We start from the raw sequence: 25396 nt of genomic DNA, 5'->3' as shown, positions 1-25396 counted from the left end.
TTCCCAACCACAACATTAAGGCATTTGTGAACACTGATTAGATGTTTCTTTTCATTATACTTTACTGAGGAGGTATTAAAAAAAAAAAAAAACGGATAGTTTTTTTTCTTTTACAACAATTACGAGAAGAATTTAGCTAGGACCAAGAAATTCCAGAACCAAGGTACATTAAGGAAGCTGATGTCAGTGTGCCCCTGCCCAGCTAGCTAAACCTTCTCTGACTGAGTCACTGCATTCCTCCTCCTGCTAAGAGGATGTTTAGCAGTGAGGCCCGTTAGCTCAACAGGGATAATGAGGACAGACCAGCCCCTTTAATCTGAAAAACACAGCAATCCCTGAGGAACGACACACAAGCAGCCACACAGGACACGGTCCGACACGCAATGGCACACACTTCCTGGACCTGGGCAAGCTACATAAAACCACAGCAGAACGTCAGCATTACTTAATGTGAGAAAACTAACGGATTGGTTTATTTATTTTGTGTCGTTAATAGGAGACAAAAAGTTGCATTTCGGATTTGAGCATAACAGATTTTTCAGTTCATATGGTGTTACACACACACACACGCAAACACATGCACACGTGTTCGCACACAGACAAACCCAGAACTTACTCTGAACAGCTTGTGTGTTGTCGGGAGTGTAGACAAACTTCTCGTTACACATGTTTCCTTCACAGCAGCAGAAGAACACGTCAGGGCTTTCTTTCTTCTCCACACATTCAGTACTGAAAAACAAGTGCGAGACGATGCTGTCAGTGTCACAATCATGTTGGAAAGACCACACTTTTGTAATTTATTTGGTTTCTTTGTGTTACAATTGTATACAAACAAAAAAGCTTTTCTTTCAGAATTTGAGAACTATCCTTGAGTTTCAGACCGGAGCGATGCAGGTATAGGGTGTAAAAAAAAACTCAAGTTCAAGTGCTTGGCCCTTATGATGCTGTAGTTCATGTTGTTGTAGGTACAGTATGTTACTTCCTGTAAACAAGTTTATTCTTTTGTGTGTTTCACCAAGTTGGGTGGGAAGGAAAAAAATAAAGAATTCTACATTTAACTGACAAACTTTACATTCCATGGCAGTTAAACCACATCAAAGCAACACTCCGTTCTCTGAACAGCCCCGAATAGATAAACAAGCTTATTAGCCCAAGCAGAAACCCAACAAGCAGTTTTCACTCCAAGAACAAGAAGAGAAAAGAAAAGCAGCCAGACCGTTTGGCTGTTGTTTACATGTTACATGTAGAGCACGCGCCTGCCGGTAAGCTGCCGCACGACACGGTCAGAGTTAGCTGCCACACGGTGCGGTCAGAGCTACCTGTTGCTCTACATTTAGTAATAACATGGAAGCACGCCACACTTGAAAAATACATGGATCCGGTTGCTGCAGGTAGGAGCGGTTGCTGCAGTTGGGAGGTAAAGGGGTTCAATGGCATGTTAAGACAAGAGTACCAGGTAACTAAGCCTTTCTGGGCCTGGGCTCTGGTTCAACGGCATGTTACGGAAAGAGCCGCCAGGTAACTCAGCCTTTCTGTGACTGGGCTCTCGCACGCTATAAAATTAAATGTTTCTGGTAATGCTAGGCAAGCTGACATGTTGGATGGATAGCTGAGAAGATATCACAATACGGTGGAATGGATTTGTGTATATTGTTGTGAATTGTTAGATACTACAGCACTGTTGGAGCTAGCAACACAAGCATTTCTCTACACCTACAATAACATTTGCTAAATGTGTGTATGTGACAAATAAAATGTGATTTAAATTTGGATGGAGAGCAAAGCTTAAAAGAAACAGCATGTTAACTGAAGAAAGGCTCAAAACACTTAAACATCAGCTGATATATGGACATAAGACCCTTAGTGGGGAAAAATAAAAGATCTCTATCTCGGTCTGTTCTGGCTCAGAGGGCAATATGCAAACATCTAGGCCTAGCTTGTTTCAAAAAAACATTGCAGGTCTTAAATCACTTGAGACGAAGCTCAATTGCTTATCACAGTAGTGTAGCTGTTAGAACAAGTTGAGACGGCTGATGCTGACATTTTAAAACAGTTGGCAAGGAACCAGAGCGGTGTTCGAATAACCATACTAACATACTACTGTATACTACATACTTAATGAGTATATACTACATACTATTAGTTCATTTTAGTATACTGTAAACAAACGGTATCCTTTCAGTTGAGAGTACTAGCGCGTCGCCTGTCTACCGGAAGTGGATGCTGTTGCTATGCAACCTCTTGCTAGCTTGTTAGCATAACAAATTACTAGCTAGACATTTTACGACTTCGGTGTGTTCGTAAATTCAATCTTGAGTGCACTCTGGGAGTTCGTAAATTTAGAGCGGTGTCAGATTGTCCATTCGTAATTTAAGAGCGTATTGCTTTCGGAACGCACGTCAATGGACGCTCTGGCCGTGGAGTATGATTGATCAGAGCATGCTGACCTCACAACGGCAGTCAAGCACCCAAGCTAACGTTGGCAAGCTTGCTAGCTACTTCCAGACACAAATGAGAGAACACCTCACTCTGACCATTTTACTCGCCCTAGCAGAGCTGGTTAGGCTGTTTTCATGTTATCCAGAACGTTGGTGACTGTAACTGCACTGCTGGCAACAATTTAATTATGCTTTTTTGCCAACGTTTACTGACATTGGCCATATTCAACAGGTGTTGAGCGTTCGTAAAGTCATCAGTTATTCTGCACTCTGGCACACTCAGACGAGAGTACTCAGAAATCGGAGTAGATAGCCAGAGCGAATTAACAATGACCATTGAGAACGCTCAACGACTATACCACTTAGCTAAGCTAAGAATGACATATAGTTAATATACTGGTAAGTTTGATGTATTAGTAGGCAACTAACATTAGGTAGCTAGCTAACATACCGGTTCATACTGCTGTAATGATATGCTGCGGTTTGTAGCTAACAAATTGTCAGCCAACATAACTTATTTGAAAAGTCATTACTTTATTATATCGCTCAACATTTTCTTAACATTTGTCATAATTAGTTGAAGCAATGAAATTGTATCCGCTCTCGTCAGACTTCGGGCTGCATATTCTCAGCCATTTTATATATACTATACTATAGTATACAGGCCTATAAGAATAGTTTTCACTGATATACTGATAACATTTGTGACCCATTGCAACACACCAATGACATACTTAATCATTCCACCGTGTCATTGGTGTGTTGCAATGGGTCACAAATGTTATAAAACCCACCACAGAGCCCTGATGCAATAGGCCCTACCTGTCATAGCAGTTGTGATCATCCAGCCAACAGCCCTGCTTTACGATCTCTACGATTCCCGACACGTTCCTCCAGGTGGCGAAACAGTGTCTCCGCTTGTCCTTCTCCCCGGCACACGTCTCGATGCCACTGCGGTTCCCTCGGTTCTCCTGGATGGCAACAGGGTTGGGGTTGTAGTTATAATGGACACACTCCTGCGTTTCCGTCCGACCCAGGATTGCCCCTGAGAAATAGAGATAGAGACACTAGATCAGATTTTTAAGGTGAATGTTGAACAGAAGTTTTGTTTTACGGTAAATGGGTTGATGTAATAAATAATTTGGGAGAATCGATTTAATGACGTTCAAAACACAGAAACAAGATCGAAGGAAGCACATAAAAAAATATGCCTACTGCGTCCTGCACATCAACAGAGTACATGTTGGGCCAGCCCTGTCTACAGTGTGGCATCATACAGTATGTTCTATTTGTTTCATGTTCTTTTAATCTACTACTTATCTATTGCTCTCATGAAGCAATGCACGCATGATGTCCCTCTGCCCAGTGCAGGAGCATTCCAGGACAGATAACACAGTCATCGCCCCCCTACAGTGTGAAGCCTTACCACATCCCTGTAATTAACCAGTGGTGACGAGTGTGTCCCTCTAGAGACCGACACAGTCTTCAAATGCTGTGTGGGAAATCTCTGGCTCTGGCAGGCCTTAATATGACTTGTTAGTGATTATGTTTGATAGGTCCAGGAGGGTAATGGGGCAGAACAATCATTTAGCCCACTGGCCGAGGCCTGACAGTATGCTCGGAGCTGTACAACCCACGCTACACGAGTCAATCAAACAATTGCCAATAATGTACTGTCACGCATATGGTCGACCATAGAATAGGTAGGCTGTAGAACAGGTAGCCTGCGGAACAGGTAGGCTGTGGAACAAGACAGGTAGGAATTGTGAGTTAACAAATTTACGAGATTTAATAACTTATTTATTATTTTTATTTTTTTAAATGGAAATCAGTAAAATCGCTATAACTAATTGATAAGTCTACGGTAGACGTACCAATTCGTTTTTGTGATTTTACTGATATCAATTTGTTTATTAATTATTACGTGATTAAAACTCATAAAATCTGATAGTCTACCATTACTTGTTACTTTTGTAAACTTTCATTATCCCTCCTCATGAGGGAGAGAAACTTAAAAATGTCTTAAAGTAAAGAATTACAGGGCAATATTTCTTAAAATTACAGAAGGTAAACAGTGTTTTGTATCCGTTTATAAATCAAAGCCTTTACCTATGCCTAACTTTTCAGATGGAAAATGGTTGAAAAATGAATCTATGCTTTCATTTTCCCAAAAATATACACTCTTAGCTTTCATTTGACACCCAATTTGATATGCTCCTACGAATTTCCCTTGTGTGTGCTCATGGGTCCTTTAAAGGGGAATGAGCTAGATTCTCTCAGACACCAAAAAGGCCAAACAAAAATTATGCATCTTTTAAATTTAATCCTTGACACTTAAATCTTATCTAAATAACTGGGGGAAAGGATATTGAATTTAAAGTACAAAACAGCCTGAGGGTAACATATTGTTTATGAAACAACATGAGCTGGTTTTGTGGTTATCCCTGACAAAACCTCAAGAAGTAGGCCTAACACTGACCGACAAAAACAAGGCTTATTCAGCTAAAGGATGTGGTGGGTGTGGTTTGACAACTTATTCTTGTTAAGACAAAGAACAGAGGCTCTGACACACCAATGAGCATGTAAAGACCTCTCTCTCTCGCTCGCTCCTCTCCTCTCTCTCTGAGTACCAAATAGAGGAGAACTAACAGTTTAGGCATAGAAAGCTTTCTATAAATAGACTTGTCGTCTTGATTTAGCTCAGAAGGTATAAAATGCTACTGTTTAGCCTACGTATCTAAGTCTATTCTTAACACATGTTGTCCTTGGGGTTAAAAATACAACGCATACTAAATTTAAAATAATTCCTCATTTAAAAGGTACAGAGATATTTTGAGAGAGACAGAAGGAGAGAGAGAGAAAAAAAAGAGAGAGAGAGGAGGTATTGAAAAGACAGGGAGAGAAAGTGAGAGGGAGAGAAATATGTGACTAATTTCAGGAAACTAGGCATATGTTCTGCCTCACTACTTCACAGGAGAGCCATTTGAACGTAACCTTTAAAAAAAAAAATCTGAATGTGTTTTTTGACAGAAATGCCTTCTGGAACATGTGAACTTTCATGTGCTTTAATAACAAATAAAATTGTTAAAATTACAAGCCTAGTGGGTTTAGCCACAGAAAAAGGCGGCAACCTTCCCGCTAGCCATGATTGGCTGAGATAATGAGTGGGCTGGACATGCCTAGAGATGAGTTCGGATTGGTCTGCCATGTAGCTCGCTTCTGTCTATAATATGAGCTGGTCAATATGTGTAGGTAATCCTTTCTAACGCTGCTTTTTTTAAACGATATCACGTAGTAGAAGTGCATAAGTGTTAATCTCCACTTTCTGGAGGACTGAGTTTTGAAATCAGTGGAATTAGAGTATGATAGCTAAGGAGATTCTGGTGTTTGATTGCAAATATGCACACAGAGTCAAAACGAGAACACACAGAATGCTGTTGTATAAAACACCTCTCTCCAGATTACATCTTCAAACTAAGGCCAACCATGGCATCCGTGACAGAGAGGGAGAAGCGACCATCCATGTACACGGGTAAGAGAGTCTAGATAGCTACATTTTCAGATATTACACGTTTCTAATTTTGTCAGAAAGTCATTTTCATTTCAAGTTAAAGTGTACTGTTAGCTAGCTAGCTAACGTTAGCTGGCTGGCTAGGTAGCTAACATTACGTATATGATATGTGTAGTAATATTATTCCTATCTCAGTCATTTGCATTGCTAGTTATAGCCTAATGTTAGCTACTGTAACATTGAACCTGGTTGGTTAGCTACCTGCAGATTCATGGAGGGTAGTAACGTTATGAGTTGGGATTATTGTTCATTATTTAGCTGAGCTAGCTACATGTCTAAACAAAAGACTCCACTATGCAAGTAACTATTTCAATAGAATTGTCCTGATGTCACTGCAACAACTACATTTACATTTAAGTCATTTAGCAGACGCTCTTATCCAGAGCGACTTACAAATTACAACTGTCAATAGACGTAGCGGGTAAATTCGCTCTGGCTATCTACTCCAATTTCAGAGCACTCTAGTCTGAGTGTGCCAGAGCACAGAATAACTGACACAGTTATGAACGCTCAACACACATTGAATATGGCCGGTGTCAGTAAACGTTGGCAAAAAAGCTTAACTAAATTGTTGCCAGCAGCACAGTTGCAGTCACCAATGCTCTGGATAACATAAAAACAGCCTAACCAGCTCTGCTAGGGCGAGTAAAATGGTCAGAGTGAGCTGTTCTCTCATTTGTGTCTGGAAGTAGCTAGCTAGCTAGCTAGCCAATGTTTGCAGTTAGCTTGGGTGCTTGACTGCTGCTGTTAGGTCAGAACGCTCGGATCAACCCTGCTTTTCGGCCAGTGTCCAGTGTGCGCTCTGAACGCTCCGAGAGCGAAACGCTCCGAATTTACGAACGGACAATCTGACAACGCTCTGAGTTTATGAACACCCAGAGCACACTCTGGCACTCCAGATTACATTTACAAACACACCCATAGTAGTCATGAAATCTTTGGTTGTTTAGTACATAGCCTCACATGTGAATCCTTAAAGAGATGGGTGGGGCTAAATCTTAAAAGGGTGTGAACGATGCTGAATGGGTGTAGACAAAGGAGAGCTCTCCAGTAGGTACCAAAACATTCAAGGGCCATTTTCTCAAAAGTGAGGTTACAAGTTTATCAACTTTCAAAGCAGAATTACTTTCCCATTGTTCCTCAACTGTAGTGTATGATATACCATGTTCTAGCTCTGAGTCTCTACATTTATTCAATGTAAAAAACACAATCTAATTTTGCTACATAAGACCGAATCGAGCCGGTCGGCCACATATATCTACCATATCACAGCAAGCAGGGAGTAAGGACCTACAGTGGTGACGTTTGGCACAGGGTGTCAGTGGAGTGGTATCAAATACATCAAACACATGGTTTCCAGGTGTTTGATGCCATTCCATTTGCTCTGTTGCGGCCATTATTATGAGCTTTTCTATCCTCAGCAGCCTCCTGTGGTCAGGACCTACAGTGATGTTTGGCCCAGGGAGTCAGGACCTACAGTGATGTTTGTGCTGACAAACAATTTTGAGTGACAACACAGTGCCAGCTAAACATCAGGGCTCGACATTAACACTTGTCCTGTTGTCCAGGACAAGTAAAAAAAAAAAAAATTGTCGGACAAGAATATACTGTAGATTTAAGTTGTCCAAACGGTGAAGTAAAAAAAAAAAATTATCACACACAAATCACAACATCAAACAATTACTCCAGTCAGCATTGGATCAGAGGTCAACATTGGAATAATATTAAAATCTCATGTTTTTCTTTTAACCTTTAACTAGGCAAGTCAGTTAAGAACAAATTCTTATTTACAATGACGGCCTAGGAACTGCCTTGTTCAGGGGCAGAACAACAGATTTTTACCTTGTCAACTCAGGGATTTGATCTAGCAACCTTTCAGTTACTGGCCCAACGCTCTAACCACTAGGCTATCTGCCGCCTTGTCCAAACCGATGCTGACATGAAGGAGGCGCCAGAACATGTAGCCAAACTTTGAGACTTTTAATTATTTAAATATAGGCTAATGAAGGATAATTAACATAAAAGCTTGATTCTGTCAACATACTTGAGGCACGTTTCGTTCAGATCAAGACCGGAGAGTAAAGGACTGTGCCTGATGCACACTGCACATCAACCACTGAATCTGAGCGGAGGCGGTCAGTATTTTTTGTTTTTACTATTTACGCATAAATGTTATTGTTTAAAACCATCTTACCTTTAAAGTAGCGGGAATTATTTTTTAAACATAATATGCAATTTTTTATGTTCTATTGGTTTTCAAATTAACTTTATTTTATTGTACAGCAGCCAAAGGGACATCTTAAGACAGTTATTCCCTAAAATGTCTTCATATGAATAAATAGGCCTAAACCTATGATGACAATAACAACCTCATAGAGATCAGTGCTGCTATGGGAAAGAAGATAGCATCTGACTGTATGCATTCAAAAATAGCCAACAAGAGGAAGTGTAGAAAAAATACCCAATTATCATACTTGAGTAAAAGTAAAGATAACTTAATAGAAAATTACTCAAATAAAAGTGAAAGTCACCTGGGAAAATACTACTTGAGTAAAAGTCTAAAAGTATTTGCTTTTAAATATACTTAAGGATCAAAAGTAAAGGTATAAATTATTTCAAATTTCATAAGTAAACCAGACAACCTAATTTTCTTGCTTTTTATTTATTTACAGATAGCCTGGGGCACGCTTCAACACTCAGACATAATTTACAAACGAAGCATGTGCTTTAGTGAGTCGGACAGATCAGAGGCAGTAGTGATGTTCTCTTGATAAGTGTGTGAATCAGACCATTTTCCTGGCCTTCTATTCATTCAAAATGTAACAAGTACTTTTGGGTCTCATGGAAAATGTATGGAGTAAAAACGACATAATTTTCTTTAGGAATGTAGTGAACTAAAAGTAGTCAAAAATATAAATAGTAGAGTACTGATTATTTATTTATTTTAACTTTATTTAACAGATACACCCCCCCCCCAAAAAAACTACTTAAGTACTACTTAAAGTATTTTTACTTATGTATTTTATACCACTAACAAGAGGCCACTTTGCTTACACTGAACACATCAGATCCATTTCTTCATTACTCATGGCCCTAGTCCAAGAACAGCCCTGATTTCCTCATTCATATTCATCCAAGTGTAAACAACGTTAAAACAAGAACAACATAATGGCTCATTAAAAAACAAATGGTGCTCTGCAGTCTGTGATGAAGAAAATTAGATAGATGAAGAAAATTATTTTGGGAGGGAATTAATTAGCTAATTGCCCCTCAGTGGGGATAAATCCTGGGGATTATTTCCGAAGACACAAATTGCCCTCATCAGGATTACAGGGAATCTTTCGGAATTACTGTCACATCCACACATGGTGGAGGAGGAAGACACAGCCCAAGATGCACATCATTTGTCTGAGTCCCTATGCCATTACAGATCTGGACCAGCAAATTGAAACAGACAAATTGACCCAGGTGCTTAACACAAATCACAAAGGGCCCCGTTCAAAAATCACAGTTAGTTTATTGACTAATGTGGGATAGTTGGATTGGGCAAGACCTGCAACAATGCTGTACGGACTGGGAGCCAACACAGAAAAAACATCTTCTCCATTAGACTTGACTAGTCTCACTCGACTCTAGCCTAAACCTTCTTCTGAAATACATTGCCTGGAGACTGATTGGCAATCACGTCGGTGGCAGCAGGTAACACTGGGCGGTATACCGTATTTTATGATATACCGATATTGATGCAGGGACCGGTTTGGGTTTTTACTTGACCTTCTATACCGTTATTTGAATGTTTGGTTTGTTAAATGTGATACGCCATGTGTAATGTCAATTTTCATAGTTTGTTTCGCTAATTGAGTCATCTCGCTCTGCGCCACTTTCCACGCCCCCTGTCACTCAAGAAGCGCATTTGATGTTCAACCAGAAACTTGCGTTTAGTCTGCAGGGTCAATGCAGCACATACAACAATGCTGTTTTCACTTTGCGTCTTAATATAAATCCACTAGCGTTCTATAGTGACACTATTAGTTTCTGTTTCTTACATCAGCAAACAGCTAGTTTCTTTTCTTAGCAAGTTGCCCTAAATCTTGTGAGACGCTAATAGCCGATAATGCTAATAGCTAGCTAGCTAATAAATGTACTGAGTAAGAGCAAACGTAGCTAGCTAATACAGCCTGATAATACCAGTGATGGTGTAGACCTAAATCAGAATGTTGTTTGTGCAACAGTATCTTCTAAATCAAAGAGGAATATGCAAAGTAAGAATATGTTAGCTACATGAAGTATCTAAGAGAAAACATGTATGTAGCCAAAGCTTATAGGGTCCCCTAGGAAACACGTACCAACACTTTAGTTCCGATCCTGTCACAATAACTCCTCCCTGGCATTTTAATTCCTTGTCATCTCAAACAACTGTATTTGCAAGTCAAATCGCAATTGCAACATTTGGTTAAAAATAAATCCTAGATTATTTGCCCATATCGTGCAGCCCTACGTGGCAGTGGGGAAATTATCTCAATTGAGCAGTGGTGTAAAGTACTTAAGTAAAAATACTTTCAAGTACTACTTAAGTCGTTTTTTTGTGTCTGTACTTTACTATTTTTGACAACTTTTACTTCACTATATTCCTAAAGAAAATACTGTACTTTTTACTCCATACATTTTCCCTGACACCTAAAAGTACTCGTTACATTTTGAATGCGTAGCAGGACAGGAAAATGGTCCAATTCAAGACATCCCTGATCATCTACTGCCTCTGATCTGGAGGACTAACTAAACACAAATTCCTTGTTTGTAAATTATGTCTGAGTGTTGGAGTGTGCCCCTGGCTATCTGCAAATTAAAAAAAATAAAATGGTGCCATCTGGTTTGCTTAATATAAGGACTTTGAAAATATTTATACTTTTGATACTTAAGTACATTTGAAAAATTACATTTACTTTTGATATTTAAGAATATTTAAAACCAAATACTTTCAGACTTTTACTCAAGTAGTATTTTACTGGGTGACTCACTTTTTCTAGTAATTTTCTATGAACGTATCTTCACTTTTACTGAAGTATGACAATTGGGTACTTTTTCTACCACTGCAATTGAGTGCAGGAAATGCAGAAATGATAAAAGTGCTGAAATTAGTTTTGGTTGAAGTTGAATTGAACAGTATAAAACTATCAGAATGGAGAAAGACTCATTGAAATCACTTGGAATGTATGTGTTGCCACCCTAGGATCACTCACTACTCATAAAGCAAATGTAGAACTTGTGTTATTCAAAACTAAAAATACCGTCAAAATATCGGCCAATTTAAAAAGAAAATACTGTGATATAATATTTTGGCCATATCGCCCAGCCCTAGCAGCAGGGTTACTCTATTGGTCCAAACATAATCAAAACAATATTTCGAAACCCTTATTGAAAACAGCAATGCACAGCAATACAATTGACCCTACGCTAAGCCTCGCACCTTTTGGTTACTGTTGCAACTTCTGACATTTTCCCGAAAAGCCCATTCAACCAGTGGCGAAATCCCCTCACAATGATCTCAAACTGTTTCTAATACACAATGAAATTTAACACAGGCTACCTCTTGCTAATCGGTATCCCCCTTTCCCTAATCACAAAATTCTTCGGTATGTTGTGGTGGACCTGTCATTACAATTGCTTCATCTGAACCTGGTACAGTTGCTATCCATTGGAGCACTGTGATTGGTTGCCCAACATTATGGGGCCCTACAGTAGGCATATTCTTTAGATGTGGTAGTGCCACAGACACGTAAGAACCCCAGCTCATCAAGCCTGTCTGTAGCAGACTCCTCTGATTATCTTGTCTAGTCCAGCGCGGGCCTGGGCAGCCTGGATTTAGCGGGATGGGAGGAGGGGGTGTGTTTTTAAAAGATGCCAAATGGGGAGAAAAGCCACTTTCTTTTGTGCTCCATCTCCACAGGGTGTAACAGGCATGGATGCGAAACAAGTGCAGTTATAAATTTAGCTCGTACTTAAGAGTTTCACACATGTAAACTCAGCAAAAAAAGAAACGTTCTCTCACGGTCAACTGCAAACTTAACATGTTTGTAAGAACATAACAAGATTCAACAACTGAGACATAAACTGAACAAGTTCCACAGACATGTGACTAACAGAAATTGAATAATGTGTCCCTGAACAAAGGGGGTGATCAAAAGTAACAGTCAGTATCTGGTGTGGCCACCAGCTGCATTAAGTACTGCAGTGCATCTCCTCCACACAGACTGCACCAGATTTGCCAGTTCTTACTGTGAGATGTTACCCAACTCTTCCACCAAGGCACCTGCAAGTTCCCGGACATTTCTGGGGGGTATGGACCTAGCCCTCACCCTCCGATCCAACAGGTCCCAGACGTGCTCAATGGGATTGAGATCCGGGCTCTTCGCTGGCCATGGCAGAACACTGGCATTCCTGTCTTGAAGGAAATCACAAACAGAACGAGCAGTATGGCTGGTGGCATTGTCATGCTGGAGGGTCACCCCTGGTGAGACAAAACTGCAACTCGCCAGTGAAGAGCACTTCATGCCAGTCCTGTCTGGTCCTGGGACGGTGCGTTTGTGCCCATAGGCAACGCTGTTGCGAGTGATGTCTGGTGAGGACCTGCCTTACAACCGCAGGTGTGATGTTTGGATGTACCGATCCTGTGCAGGTGTTGTTACACGTGGTCTGCCACTGCGAGCACGATCAGCTGTCCGTCCGGTCTCCCGGTAACGCTGTCTTAGGCGTCTAACAGTACGGACATTGCAATTTATTGCCCTGGCCACATCTGCAGTCCTCATGCCTCCTTGCAGCGTGCCTAAGGCACATTCACACATATGAGCAGGGACCCTGGGCATCTTTCTTTTGGTGTTTTTCAGTCAGTAGAAAGGCCTCTTTAGTGTCCTAAGTTTTCATAACTGTGACCTTAATTGCCTACTGTCTGTAAGCTGTTAGTGTCTTAACAACTGTTCCACAGGTGCATGTTCATTAATTGTTTATGGTTCATTGAACAAGCATGGGAAACAGTGTTAAAACCCTTTACAATGAAGATCTGTGAAGTTATTTCGATTTTTATGAACTATCTTTGAAAGACAGGGTCCTGAAAAAGGGATGTTTCTTTTTTTGCTGAGTTTATATAAGTTCAACCAACTATTGATATCAAATTGATAAAACACAGCATCTAATGGATGACACTTTTCATGGCTTTGATCACTTCAACAAACTATAAAATTAGACCCAGGCTATGTGACACTACGGGCGTTAGAGTACTAACAGTTCCAAACAAGTAGGCTCCATGGAAGTCTGTCGTAGTTGTGCATTCATTCCTCATCCAAGCTAAGTTTCAGTTAATATCATGGCATTTGTATGCAAAGCGCTCTCCTCATTTCTGAGCATTTAGATCTACCTGTTACTCCTGGTAAACAAACGAGGGGCCAAATAGCTTTGTTCAAAGTAAACTAACAAAACAGGACTGTTTTCAGCTGAAAATGTGATTGTTTCCCCCTGATCTCTGTCAGAGCACATAATGTCTCACTTCTTCCATTTGGAGTGATAAGCAGACAGGGCCTGAGACCCAAGAGCCTGCTTGGAGCTGGATGGACATTCCAGCCAGGATTAAGGGATCTGACTTCATCACTGTGTTTAGCTGTTTTACAGTACGAATGAATGGGCCTTCAGTCTGCAGTCTTTGTGTCTGACGAACAGCATTAGGACAACACAGGCTTTAGAATGTGCCATTTGCTTTCCGAGAGGGGGACCTTTTCCGTCTATTCAATTTTTAAGAATCAAGACAATTTTTACAAAAATAAAAAAAATCTTTGCTGAACAAACGATTGCACTGTCCATAGGGTACATAGAGTTAAGTGCCCTACTTTTAAGTCCCATCAAACTTCCTCTTGTGAATTGAGCCTGGAACTTCCAGCCCATAGAGCACTTCCCCATAGAACCCTTCCCTGTGCATCTCCAACTGTTGTGTCACATTTAGTCTCAGTGTGTGTTATGGGGGCTGCAGGTTGAGTCTGATGAGTGTTTAAAATGCCATGCTTTTTTTAGTACTAATTCTCTATTCTAAACTACAGATGAGAACAGAATGTTCTCACTCTGACCTGAAGAACAACAGAATGTTCTCTCTCTGACCTGAAGAACAACAGAATGTTCTCTCTCTGACCTGAAGAACAACAGAATGTTCTCTCTCTGACCTGAAGAACAACAGAATGTTCTCACTCTGACCTGAAGAACAACAGAATGTTCTCTCTCTGACCTGAAGAACAACAGAATGTTCTCACTCTGACCTGAAGAACAACAGAATGTTCTCACTCTGACCTGAAGAACAACAGAATGTTCTCACTGACCTGAAGAACAACAGAATGTTCTCTCTCTGACCTGAAGAACAACAGAATGTTCTCTCTCTGACCTGAAGAACAACAGAATGTTCTCTCTCTGACCTGAAGAACAACAGAATGTTCTCTCTCTGACCTGAAGAACAACAGAATGTTCTCTCCCTGACCTGAAGAACAACAGAATGTTCTCTCCCTGACCTGAAGAACAACAGAATGTTCTCACTCTGACCTGAAGAACAACAGAATGTTCTCACTCTGACCTGAAGAACAACAGAATGTTCTCACTCTGACCTGAAGAACAACAGAATGTTCTCACTCTGACCTGAAGAACAACAGAATGTTCTCACTCTGACCTGAAGAACAGAATGTTCTCACTCTGACCTGAAGAACAACAGAATGTTCTCACTCTGACCTGAAGAACAACAGAATGTTCTCACTCTGACCTGAAGAACAACAGAATGTTCTCTCTCTGACCTGAAGAACAACAGAATGTTCTCTCTCTGACCTGAAGAACAACAGAATGTTCTCACTCTGACCTGAAGAACAGAATGTTCTCACTCTGACCTGAAGAACAACAGAATGTTCTCACTCTGACCTGAAGAACAACAGAATGTTCTCACTCTGACCTGAAGAACAACAGAATGTTCTCACTCTGACCTGAAGAACAACAGGAGCATACTTGAGGAAACAAGGCATTGTATTTGATTTGCCCTTTATATTGAAGAATCTGAACTTCTCAGCTACAACTTATGAATGTAAATAATTCATACAATCATGGTGCTATGGCATACACCATCTTGGTTACTGTAATCCACCTCAGTGAGCACAGCAAGAGGGGGAAAAAAGTATCATAATCCAATTTGAGGTCAAAGTATTTATCAGGTTATGGAACCTGCCTGAAAAGAAAGATAAATAAACCAGTTGCATAAGTCATCCTTGCAACTTTTTCATTCGTGAAATTTGCCATTGAGCACTGGCCCACAGAGCACTGGCCCACAAAGCACTGGCCCACAAAGCACTGGCCCACAGAGCACACTCCAAGAGTTCTGATAATGATCTGAGGAAACGACAAACAAGCCGTCCTGTACCGCTGTCTGCTATTTGCTATGGCAACTCCTTAACGTGCTACGAGTGGGATGGTGGTTCGTTCGGTTGACTGGGAGGCCAGGTCTTTTGTCGTTCAAGCTTTCCTTTTGTAGATCACAACCTGATATGAATGTGCAGATTTTAGAGTTTTAAAACTTTTTTTTAAAGGAGAGAGCAAACAAACCCCAGGAAATGTGACCTGTGAGATGGGTACTCTATCATCCTATATGTGATACAGAATAGGGCTGTCCCTCGCCTGTTCTTTTGACCAATCGATTGGGCGAAAATTTTAAATGTGTATTTTTCCATATATTGACACATCCTATGTGTTTTAATCAAATCAACTATATTCACTGAGCTTATTAATGCTTTAAGCACACGCTTTGATTAAATAATTAAGACACACAATTGACTAGAGGGAGTCCGACCAGCAATTGATTTGTTTGTGCCGGGCCCAGACTTCGCTGTGTAAAAATAAAATAAAAGACAGTGAATGTGACTAGAACCCGTTGTCTCTCTCTCCTTCCTACTGCAGCAACTACTACAGATCATCGAAGTGTATTATCACGCTGTCCGTGTTGCTGAAGCTGCAACATAATTACAGCCATTTCTGACTGAAAAGTTCTGTTACCGAAATCCCTCATTTGTTTAGGAAAAACATACCCTATTCCCTCAACCATTGCTCTCTTTACGTGACATGTTTGCATCGCAGACCAAAGATCTACTCGCATGGGACTAGTATTACTACAGAACGTTGGTTATGTAATTATTACTCAAGAATGTCTGTTATTCCAGAGGACGATTCGGATGGGATTATTTTTTCCCCCAAACGTCCCCATGTAATTCTTTCTTTTTCCCAAAAAATAAATGGAGAGTTATGACTGAAGCCTGGAGGATTTTATTCTAGGCGTGAAGATACAGTATTTCAACATGTCCAGGTGATAGGGCCACACTGATAACTCAAGCTTGGTTCCCAAGTTACTAAACCATACCAACCCATATTTCCTATAGTGTCAGCATAATATTTGAATTAAGGAAGTGTGATCATAATCATTAGGATATTATAGCCATCCGCAGTACATCCTAAATGTCCACATTCATAGTGTACATCCACCTTTCAGCCTTCAGATGTGAGCTAAACAGTGCAATTGCACTTGAGATGCATTTTAAGGCTACGGATGAGAAAGTTAACTTATCATTTCCAAACGTTTAGGTCAGTTGTTTAGGTCAGTTGCTTTGCAGCATACAACAAGGGTTGCATTAAATAGGCTCAATATTTTTTTACTGATGCATTTGGTAATATTCAATTCATTAGCACAAAACATATAAACAAAAGGATTCACTATTAAAGTAGATAGGTTACATGTTAGCCATTCATATATATTTTATTTAACTAGGCAAGTCAGTTAAGAACAAATTATTATTTACAATGACGGCCTACCCCGGCCAAACCCGGACGACGCTGGGCCAATTGTGCGCCGCCCTATGGGACTCCCAATCACGGCCGGATGTGATATAGCTTATGCGCAGCACTTACGGTAGTTCAATTGATCAAATCAGGTATAGTTTTCTTGCGCAAACCGCCAGCAACACCTTTCAAACTCAGACATTTTTCTCAAAACACAGGGATGTCGATTCGCACGGGACTAGTATTATCAGACCTTGGAGTTTGCCAAAAAACAGTGGGTTATTCTGGCTGGAATTGTTACTCTCCTGCCATTTAAAAATTAAAGATTTGGTGTTTTGCGCTTGTGCACATAATTACATTACCCGACCTCCCCCAGTAAAACTAATCCCATCCGAATAGGGCACAATAAGGCCTGACCTATAGCATATCATAATCACACCTGTAAATTGGTTGTAACAAACTCTGAACATCGTAACACGTGACACCAAAATGGAAGCAGAGGACTTGACAAACTCGAAACGAGGGAATATTTACTGGTTGCTCAGGAGGTAAAGGGAAAGCCAGATGTGTGGAATAAATGTGACTAGTTGTGGAACATACTGGATATCAAGAAAAAGAAGGTAAGGAGCAAGCACTGCGTGCATATTATGTGTTGCTGACAGAATCAGTAGGCTATTAAACAAACACTCAAACAGGCAACAGAAGCAGAATCTGTCTTATTTCTGTAGATATATTGATGATTTATAAAGTCAGAAACATTTAACAGTTAGGCTATTGATTGTAGACTAAACTAATTTTAACTCCTCACCTTTCTTAGACAATAATACAAGGGCTGTTTTCTCGTCTCTGCTGCTGCCTCTGCTGCATTGTTCTCAACACCCAAATGCTGGTTACCTTTGCTATTATGCACATAGCAACATGGTCTAGGAAAAGGCGCCACTTCAACATATTATTTTTTTGCTACTGCTTGACTAAAGATATCTTGGTCGACCAAAAGCCTATCGACAAAACAATCGTCTAGTCGACTAAACAGGGTCAGCCCTAATACAGAGGCAGAAAAACTTCCATCAGAGAGCCATTAATGAATCATGTTGAGGCAGGTCACAGAGAAAAATTATATTTGGCTAGCAACCACATGGGGGTAGGAGGATCTTTCAGTACTTAGGGTGAGGTACCGCACAGCCCACTGAGTTACACCTGACAGTAAAGGGTAGAAAGATGTGGGAAACAACCTAATATCACCCTACGGGGAGACGGACAAAGACAGTATGGAGCGAGTTCTGTGCACATCTTCTGTGGCTCAGTTGGTAGAGCGTGGTGCTTGCAACGCCAGGGTTGTGGCTCAATTCCCACTGGGGACCAGTTTTTTAAAAGTATGAAAATGAATGCACTCACTGCTATAAATCGCTCTGGATAAGAGCATCTGCTAAATGACTAAAATGTAAATCTTAGAACACAGTTTCTACTGTAGTTTAGGCTATGTACCTTGTTTTTTAACATAGCTAGGCCTTGTCTTTTATTGTACCTTGTAATCCCAATTTCTACTGTAGCTAGTCTCTCTACTCAGTAATTGTAGCTCGATTCTGCTGCAGCTCATCTCTACTCTAGCTTGTTTCTGTCCGGTGACCTTTGATCATTTGCTTGAAGGCAACAATAAATGGAACGTGGTGTTGCTTCAGTCCCTTTCTCAGGATGCAAAGTTAGGGGATCTTAATGAGGGGCGTTGTTGCCTAATGTGACCAGAGAACCTTTGGTAATGAGCAGTACACATTCTAATGGTTCTCTTTTGAGGGCCCCCTCTTGTAAAAGCCACAAAGGGTAATGCAATAATTGTAGTAGAAGACAGGAACTGCTTAAAATTCAAGAGGGCAGGATTTTTCTTTTTTTGTGCGATACAGAAGAACATTTACATGTGAAGCAGAGGGGGTGGGGCCTATGAGCAAAATAGGCCTTTTGTGCATAGAAATGTGCATAAATAAACCAGCTGGTCCCAGCACTTCAGAGTATAACAACCAGTTAAATTTCTATGCCTGTTGCTTGGTTGTTGGCGGATTAGTGCAAGGAGCTTGGTTGGGTAATCCTACAATGTGTTGAAAACATACGTCTACATCAGGAAAACAACAGCAAGTTATCCATGACAAAACATAGACAACCTCCCAAATACCAATTGTGTTTTTGCCAAAGACTAACAACAACCTATTTGTTGTACCACTGCAGATAAAAACCTACCTTAAAAACAACACACCATAACCACGTACATATCACCCTAATCCCCTATAATTGAGGGGTTCAACAAATGCATTAGGGCTCTCCATCCAATCAGGCATCAGTATGGATTCTGTGTGATTGTACAAAAGGGGGAGCTTTTTTTTTTTAAGGTTAAGTGTGTATTATCCTCCACCACATCCAAAAAATGAATAATTTTGTGACAGAATTGGTGTCGCTCTCTAATGGTCTCCTGCTGAGCTGTCTGGATGAGCATTAATATGCTGGGGATGATGAGCAGTGAGCACTGCTGGGCTTGCATACCAAATGACACACTATTCCCTATATAGTACACTACTTTTGACCAGGACCCATAAGGCTCTGGTCAAATGTAGTGCACCACAAAGGCCAATGGTCCCAGGGCCCAGTCACACACAGCTGGATCTGTATGGGGATACAGGCTACGTCCCAAATCGGATCGATTTGTCCGATTTGGGACGTAGCCTGTATCCCCATACAGATCCAGCTGTGTGTGACTGGGCCCTGGGACCATTGGCCTGAGTCTGGCAAGCCTAGGGCCGAAGCAGGGATACAGGCTACGTCCCAAATCGGACAAATCAATCCGATTTGGGACGTAGCCTGTATCCCCATACAGATCCAGCTGTGTGTGACTGGGCCCTGGGACCATTGGCCTGAGTCTGGCAAGCCTAGGGCCGAAGCAGGTAGACTAATGACCATAGACATGGCCCTTCTGGCAATCCTTTGAACACATAGCCTAGCCATTCTATTCCATGATTACCCAGCAGCATACCACCCTGCATACAACTGCTGGCTTGCTTCTGAAGCTAAGCAGGGTTGGTCCTGGTCAGTCCCTGGATGGGAGACCAGATGCTGCTGGAAGTGGTGTTGGAGGGCCAGTAGGAGGCACTCTTTCCTCTGGTCTAAACAAAAGATCCCAATGCCCCAGAGCAGTGATTGGGGACACTGCTCTGTGTAGGGTGCTGTCTTTCGGATGGGACGTTAAACGGGTGTCCTGACTCTCTGAGGTCATTAAAGATCCCATGGCACTTGTCGTAAGATTAGGGGTGTTAACCCCGGTGTCCTGGCTAAATTCCCAATCTGGCCCTCAACCATCACGGTCACCTAATAATCCCCAGTTTACAATTGGCTCATTCATCCCCCTCCTCTCCCCTGTAACTATTCCCCAGGTCGTTGCTGCAAATGAGAATGTGTTCTCAGTCAACTTACCTGGTAAAATAACGGATAAATAAATGATATGTATGTACTGTATGTATGCATGTACACTACCGGTCAAAAGTTTTAGAACACCTACTTATTCAAGGGTTTTTCTTTATTTTTACTATTTTCTACATTGTAGAATAATAGTGAAGACAACTATGAAATAACACATGTGGAATCATGTAGTTACCAAAAACAAAGTGTTAAACAAATCAAAATATATTTTATATTTGAGATTCTTCAAAGTGCCACCATTTGCCTTTATGACAGCTTTGCACACTCTTTGCATTCCTTTAACCAGCTTCACCTGGAATGCTTTTCAACAGTCTTGAAGGAGTTCCCACATATGCTGAGCACTTGTTGGCTGCTTTTCCACTCTGCAGTCCGACTCATCCCAAACCATCTCAATTTGGTTGAGCTCAGGGGATTGTGGAGGCCAGGTCATCTGATGCAGCACTCCATCACTCTCATTATTGGTCAAATAGCCCTTACACAGCCTGGAGGTGTGTTGGGTCATTGTCCTGTTGAAAAACAAATGATAGTGGCACTAAGCCCAAACCAGATGGGATGGCGTATCGCTGTAGAATGCTGTGGTAGCCATGCTGGTTAAGTGTGCCTTGAATTCTAAATATATCACAGATAGTGTCACCAGCAAAGCACCCCCACACCATCCCACCTCCTCCTCCATGCTTTACGGTGGGAAATACACATGCGGAGATCATCCATTCACCCACACCGCATCTCACAAAGACACGGCAGTTGGAACAAAAAATCTCCAATTTGGACTCCAGAGCAAAGGACAAATTTCCACTGGTCTAATGTCCATTTCTCGTGTTAACTTTTAAGAAGGAACACCTGTTAATTGAAATGCATTCCAGGTGACTACCTCATGAAGCTGGTTGAGAGAATGCCAAGAGCGTACAAAGCTGTCATCAAGGCAAAGGGTAGCTATTTGAAGAATCTCAACTATAAAATATATTTTGATTTGTTTTACACTTTTTTGCTTACTACATGATTCCATGTGTTATTTCATAGTTTTGATGTCTTCACTATTATTCTACAATGTAGAAAATAGTAAAAATAAAGAAAAACCCTTGAATGAGTAGGTGTTCTAAAACCTTTGACCAGTAGTGTGAGAGTGAGAGAGTGAGAGGACACAGAGACAGGAGAAAGAGAGGGAGAGTAGAGAGAGAGAAAGCATGTGAGTACTCCCTTACTACATTTTAACAAAGATAACCCAAAAAATAAATGCAGGACTTAAATCTGAGAAACTGTCATAAGATATAATCCTTCCTTTCCCTCAAATGAAATGTAGAACCAGATTCACGAGATCAAGGGGAAGTGTAATTAACCTTGCTCCTAGGCACCCAACCAGCTCTGGTCCCCTCAGCACCAGCAATCGGCAATCTGCTGGTGCCACAACCTCTGCAGAGAGCGGGCCTTCCTATCGACAGGCCACCCACATTCCAACCCGCTTTGATTATACTTTAGGCCAGGGCAGTGCTCAGTAGGACACAGCATTGTGGAGTGTTCAGATAGGAACAGGCTTATATTATGTGGAACAGAACAGATGTCAGCTGCTCTATTGGTGATATTTCTATCTACAAGGTGGTGAACATTACGGCCCAGGCAGTCGAGTAATGGAACCTGCCACTTCCTCAAAATAACATCAACATACTGTAGCTCCGTCACGACGGTGTGCAACATACAGCTCAAGTAGCATTGAGGTGAGGTGTGTAACTGACAATCACCCTCTATTGAGGTCAAAGTTCTGCTTGGTGGAAATCCCATTCGTTAAAGTGAGCAGATTGCTTTAGTTCAATCTCCTTATGTGGCTTGGCTAGGCCCAGTTTACTCAACCTGGCATCAGAGCCATACGAAACACACTATACGCATTTCTGAGAACCTCCAAGACATATGACATGCACTAATGGTCGAGTTACATAGACAAACAAAAGTTGGGAGGTTGGTTCACCTAAACTGCTACATAAATTATTCTAACCTTTGTCGTTAGTTCTCCAAATTACCAATGTAAATTCTCCCCATAATTCTTGTTTAGATGCAACAATTTACCTCTTCTGAGAGAAAGACATATAATACTAGATGTCCTCCAAGATGTATGATCATTTACATCATCCAATTCGTATGCCATTGTATGACCGGGTAAGACGTATGATACTATACATCCTCTAATTCATATGATATTTTACAACTACTATTCCATTCATAATGTAAACTAATGTACATAATAAATGGGGGTTAACAGATTTACGTACCAAATCCTACGAATTGCACTGAGACCAGGGCGGTTTACTACGCACTGACTGACCTCTGCCTGGTGCAAAGTAAATGGAGCTTTGACTCAGGAGATGACTTCGAGTCTTTGCCCCCCACTTCCCCCCCTGCTCTGTGCAAATGGGAGTTTTTGGAGTGTAGAGTGATAAGCACAGATGGAAGACTGTTTCTCAGGGCAGCTGCCAGCAGCACGTGCCTCGTTTCAAACAAAACCGCCACACACACTGAATCCTTGAATCCCAACTAGCGATCTTTTAAACAGTAGACCAACTTGCTTTTTGTCCAACTAACTGCTTTGGGATGTACCAACAAGAAACACGTATCCGTGTTGATGTTTCATCTAAAGAAAACTAAGTGAATACTACTGTACAACAGACCATTACATAGGCCTAGGCATAATAATATGCAAATAACATGCAGTACAGTAGCTATACCTGAATGTATCAGAATGCACATATCTACATAAGAAAACATCTAGGCAGTACAACTGGGATTTCAGAGCCCAGGTCACAATCACACCATAAAATAAGAATTTGTTCTTAACTGACTTGCCTAGTTAAATAAAAGTTAAAACAAAATACAAAATAAAACAAACCTAGACTGAAATAACATCAACAACCACAACAGGGTCAACTATAGCCTCATCAGATATTCCATTCTTACATCACATAAATACTCAAATAATATAGTGGAGAGGATTCTCGATTGAATATTCTTCCAGCATAAAATATATAGCCGTTTTGATATTGCATGAAAAGCACACAACGTATTAATCATAAGAACATATGCATAATTATAGGCCGACAGCTAGCTGCTCTCAATCAGATGCATACGTTGCCTCCTCTCTCCACAAGAGGCCTACCCTACTCCTATATTGACTACTCGCTTTCATCTCACTATAGTGGCTAGAACGATGGCTATTGCCGAATTGGACTGGACAGACGACGACCATCAACATGATCTAATGTAACAATCAACTCTATTCAAAAAGCTGTTTAGTTTCAAGATGCTGTACATTCGCGTCATATGACCCGCGGCAGCGAGCGCACATAACAGGGACAGTAGGTTCTGTCGTGCACGCAATAGGATAGGCTATAACATTATCATAGGCCTACACTGTGATATGGATGCGTGTGAAATATTCTGACTATTGCATGCATGAACATGTGATCGCTGGTCGATATTTGAAGACTGCTTTCTATCGAATACCCACCTGAAGAACATGAGATCAGAAAGACGCCGAATGCCAGTTTCGTTGCTGGTCCCATTTTCGGTCAAATGTCAAATCCTTTATTTCGAGTAAATCCTGGTGCCACGAATCCTATGGGATTAGCGTCCAAAGTATCAGAGTACCTTTTTATAGCAAATGCATCAGGTGACTGACTGATTGAAAGAGCTGCAATGCCTGCAACATACAGCATAAAAATGTCCACTTCAGAATCCTTAGTGTTTATTGTATTCTTGTGGCATGGGACATGGTTTGAAACACATGTAAAAAATATATATATTTCTATAAAGAAACTAAACTACTGCAAAAGAAAAACTAGATTAAACCGACGAATAGCTTGTTTGACTACTGGTTAATGTACTTGCTGCATGGTGTATCCATTCTGCACACAAAAATGCAACATTGTCGCATTTTAGAAACAATGTCTAGCGCTAGACTATGTCCCAGCAAAAATAATCACAAATTGTTACTTTGTTGCAATTTTTTCGACTATCTAGCGATAATCTTTCATCTAGACATCTATATGGCATCACCGTTAACATAAACCGGATTTGCATAGGTTTAAGATTGCCAACATTGCTTACTGGTTACCTCACTAGTTAAATCACCAATTCAATGAGTCGAGTTTGCGTAATTACATTTTACTGACCAAGTTTCACTCTTGCAAACATTACACCTTTCCCAAATCACGCGCGATCACATCCAAAGGAAAGTTGACACCGGAGAAAACATTAACCAGGCATTCTACAGAAGGCTGTGTGTATTCCAAACGTTGTTTGTCCACAACATGCAAATAACGCAATATTGTCTCTAGCTGTCTTCAAAATCCGAATCTTGAATCACAGAAACCATATTTCGTATTTTAGATATGTCAATCGAGAAAGGATTGCAGTCGAGCTACACTGCTGAAGACACATACGAAACCCGTGAAGCTAGCCCGATACGTTAGCTACTGGCTGGCTTGGTCGGTATCGATTCAATCAATGTTCACTCGTGCGAACGGGAAGTGTGGCATACAAGAAAACAACGAACTAGAGAATTAAAATGAATCCTTTAGATGTAGTCTCTTTCGTCTAATATTGACGTTTTTCTTGAACGACTCGGTCATATAATTCTCATCCCCTCTCCAAGTGCACAACTGTACTCAAGATGGCTGCTTGCACGGATTGTTTTTGTTTTTTTCCATACTCATCTGTCACTACGCGGCTAAAGCTGTGACCGACACGAATAACGGCCAATAGAGAACGACCAAATATCCCTATCCGCCACAGCTTTATACAGCTCTACCAATCCTGTGAGACATTCTCTTGTGTTGTGCCCATGAATGAGAGGCAATAAACACGCCCAGGCGAGTGTACTGTGAGTAAAGGTATTGATGATGGGATGGCTGTAGATACGCTGATCAATAAAATTACTGGATTTTTGTGAAAGGATAGGAACCGTAGTTTTGGTAATTGTTTCCTAGGAGACGCTAATTAGGGTCACATATGCAAAACCTATAAAAACACGGAAAACTCTAAACTGTCTAAGAAGGTATCTTTGGGACGTTCCAACTCTGACGTCACGTCATTGAAGTTGACA

General features: G+C 40.9%; 1 protein-coding gene across 3 annotated transcripts in view; it reads right to left on the bottom strand.

Annotated features, from left to right (window-relative positions):
• Positions 1-24990, bottom strand: part of LOC120064143 (activin receptor type-2A-like) — a 57062-nt gene extending 32072 nt beyond the window's left edge. Inside the window, exons 1-4 of one of the 3 annotated variants that reach the window (XM_039014511.1) lie at positions 24454-24990; positions 23801-23992; positions 3261-3483; positions 617-729 (exon numbers count right to left, since the gene is read on the bottom strand). In XM_039014511.1, coding sequence (XP_038870439.1) covers positions 617-729; positions 3261-3483; positions 23801-23855 — 391 coding nt within the window. In that variant the 5' untranslated portion in view covers positions 23856-23992; positions 24454-24990. The remainder of the gene's footprint in view (positions 1-616; positions 730-3260; positions 3484-23800; positions 23993-24453) is intronic. The other 2 variants (XM_039014510.1, XM_039014512.1) reach the window with 2 other exon arrangements.
• Between the last annotated feature and the right edge of the window lie 406 nt (positions 24991-25396).

This window comes from Salvelinus namaycush, chromosome 19 (genome assembly GCF_016432855.1).
Source record: "Salvelinus namaycush isolate Seneca chromosome 19, SaNama_1.0, whole genome shotgun sequence".
NCBI classification, from domain to species: domain Eukaryota; kingdom Metazoa; phylum Chordata; class Actinopteri; order Salmoniformes; family Salmonidae; genus Salvelinus; species Salvelinus namaycush.
Note: the sequence above shows the minus strand (reverse complement) of the source record. Positions and strands in the feature narration are given on the sequence as shown.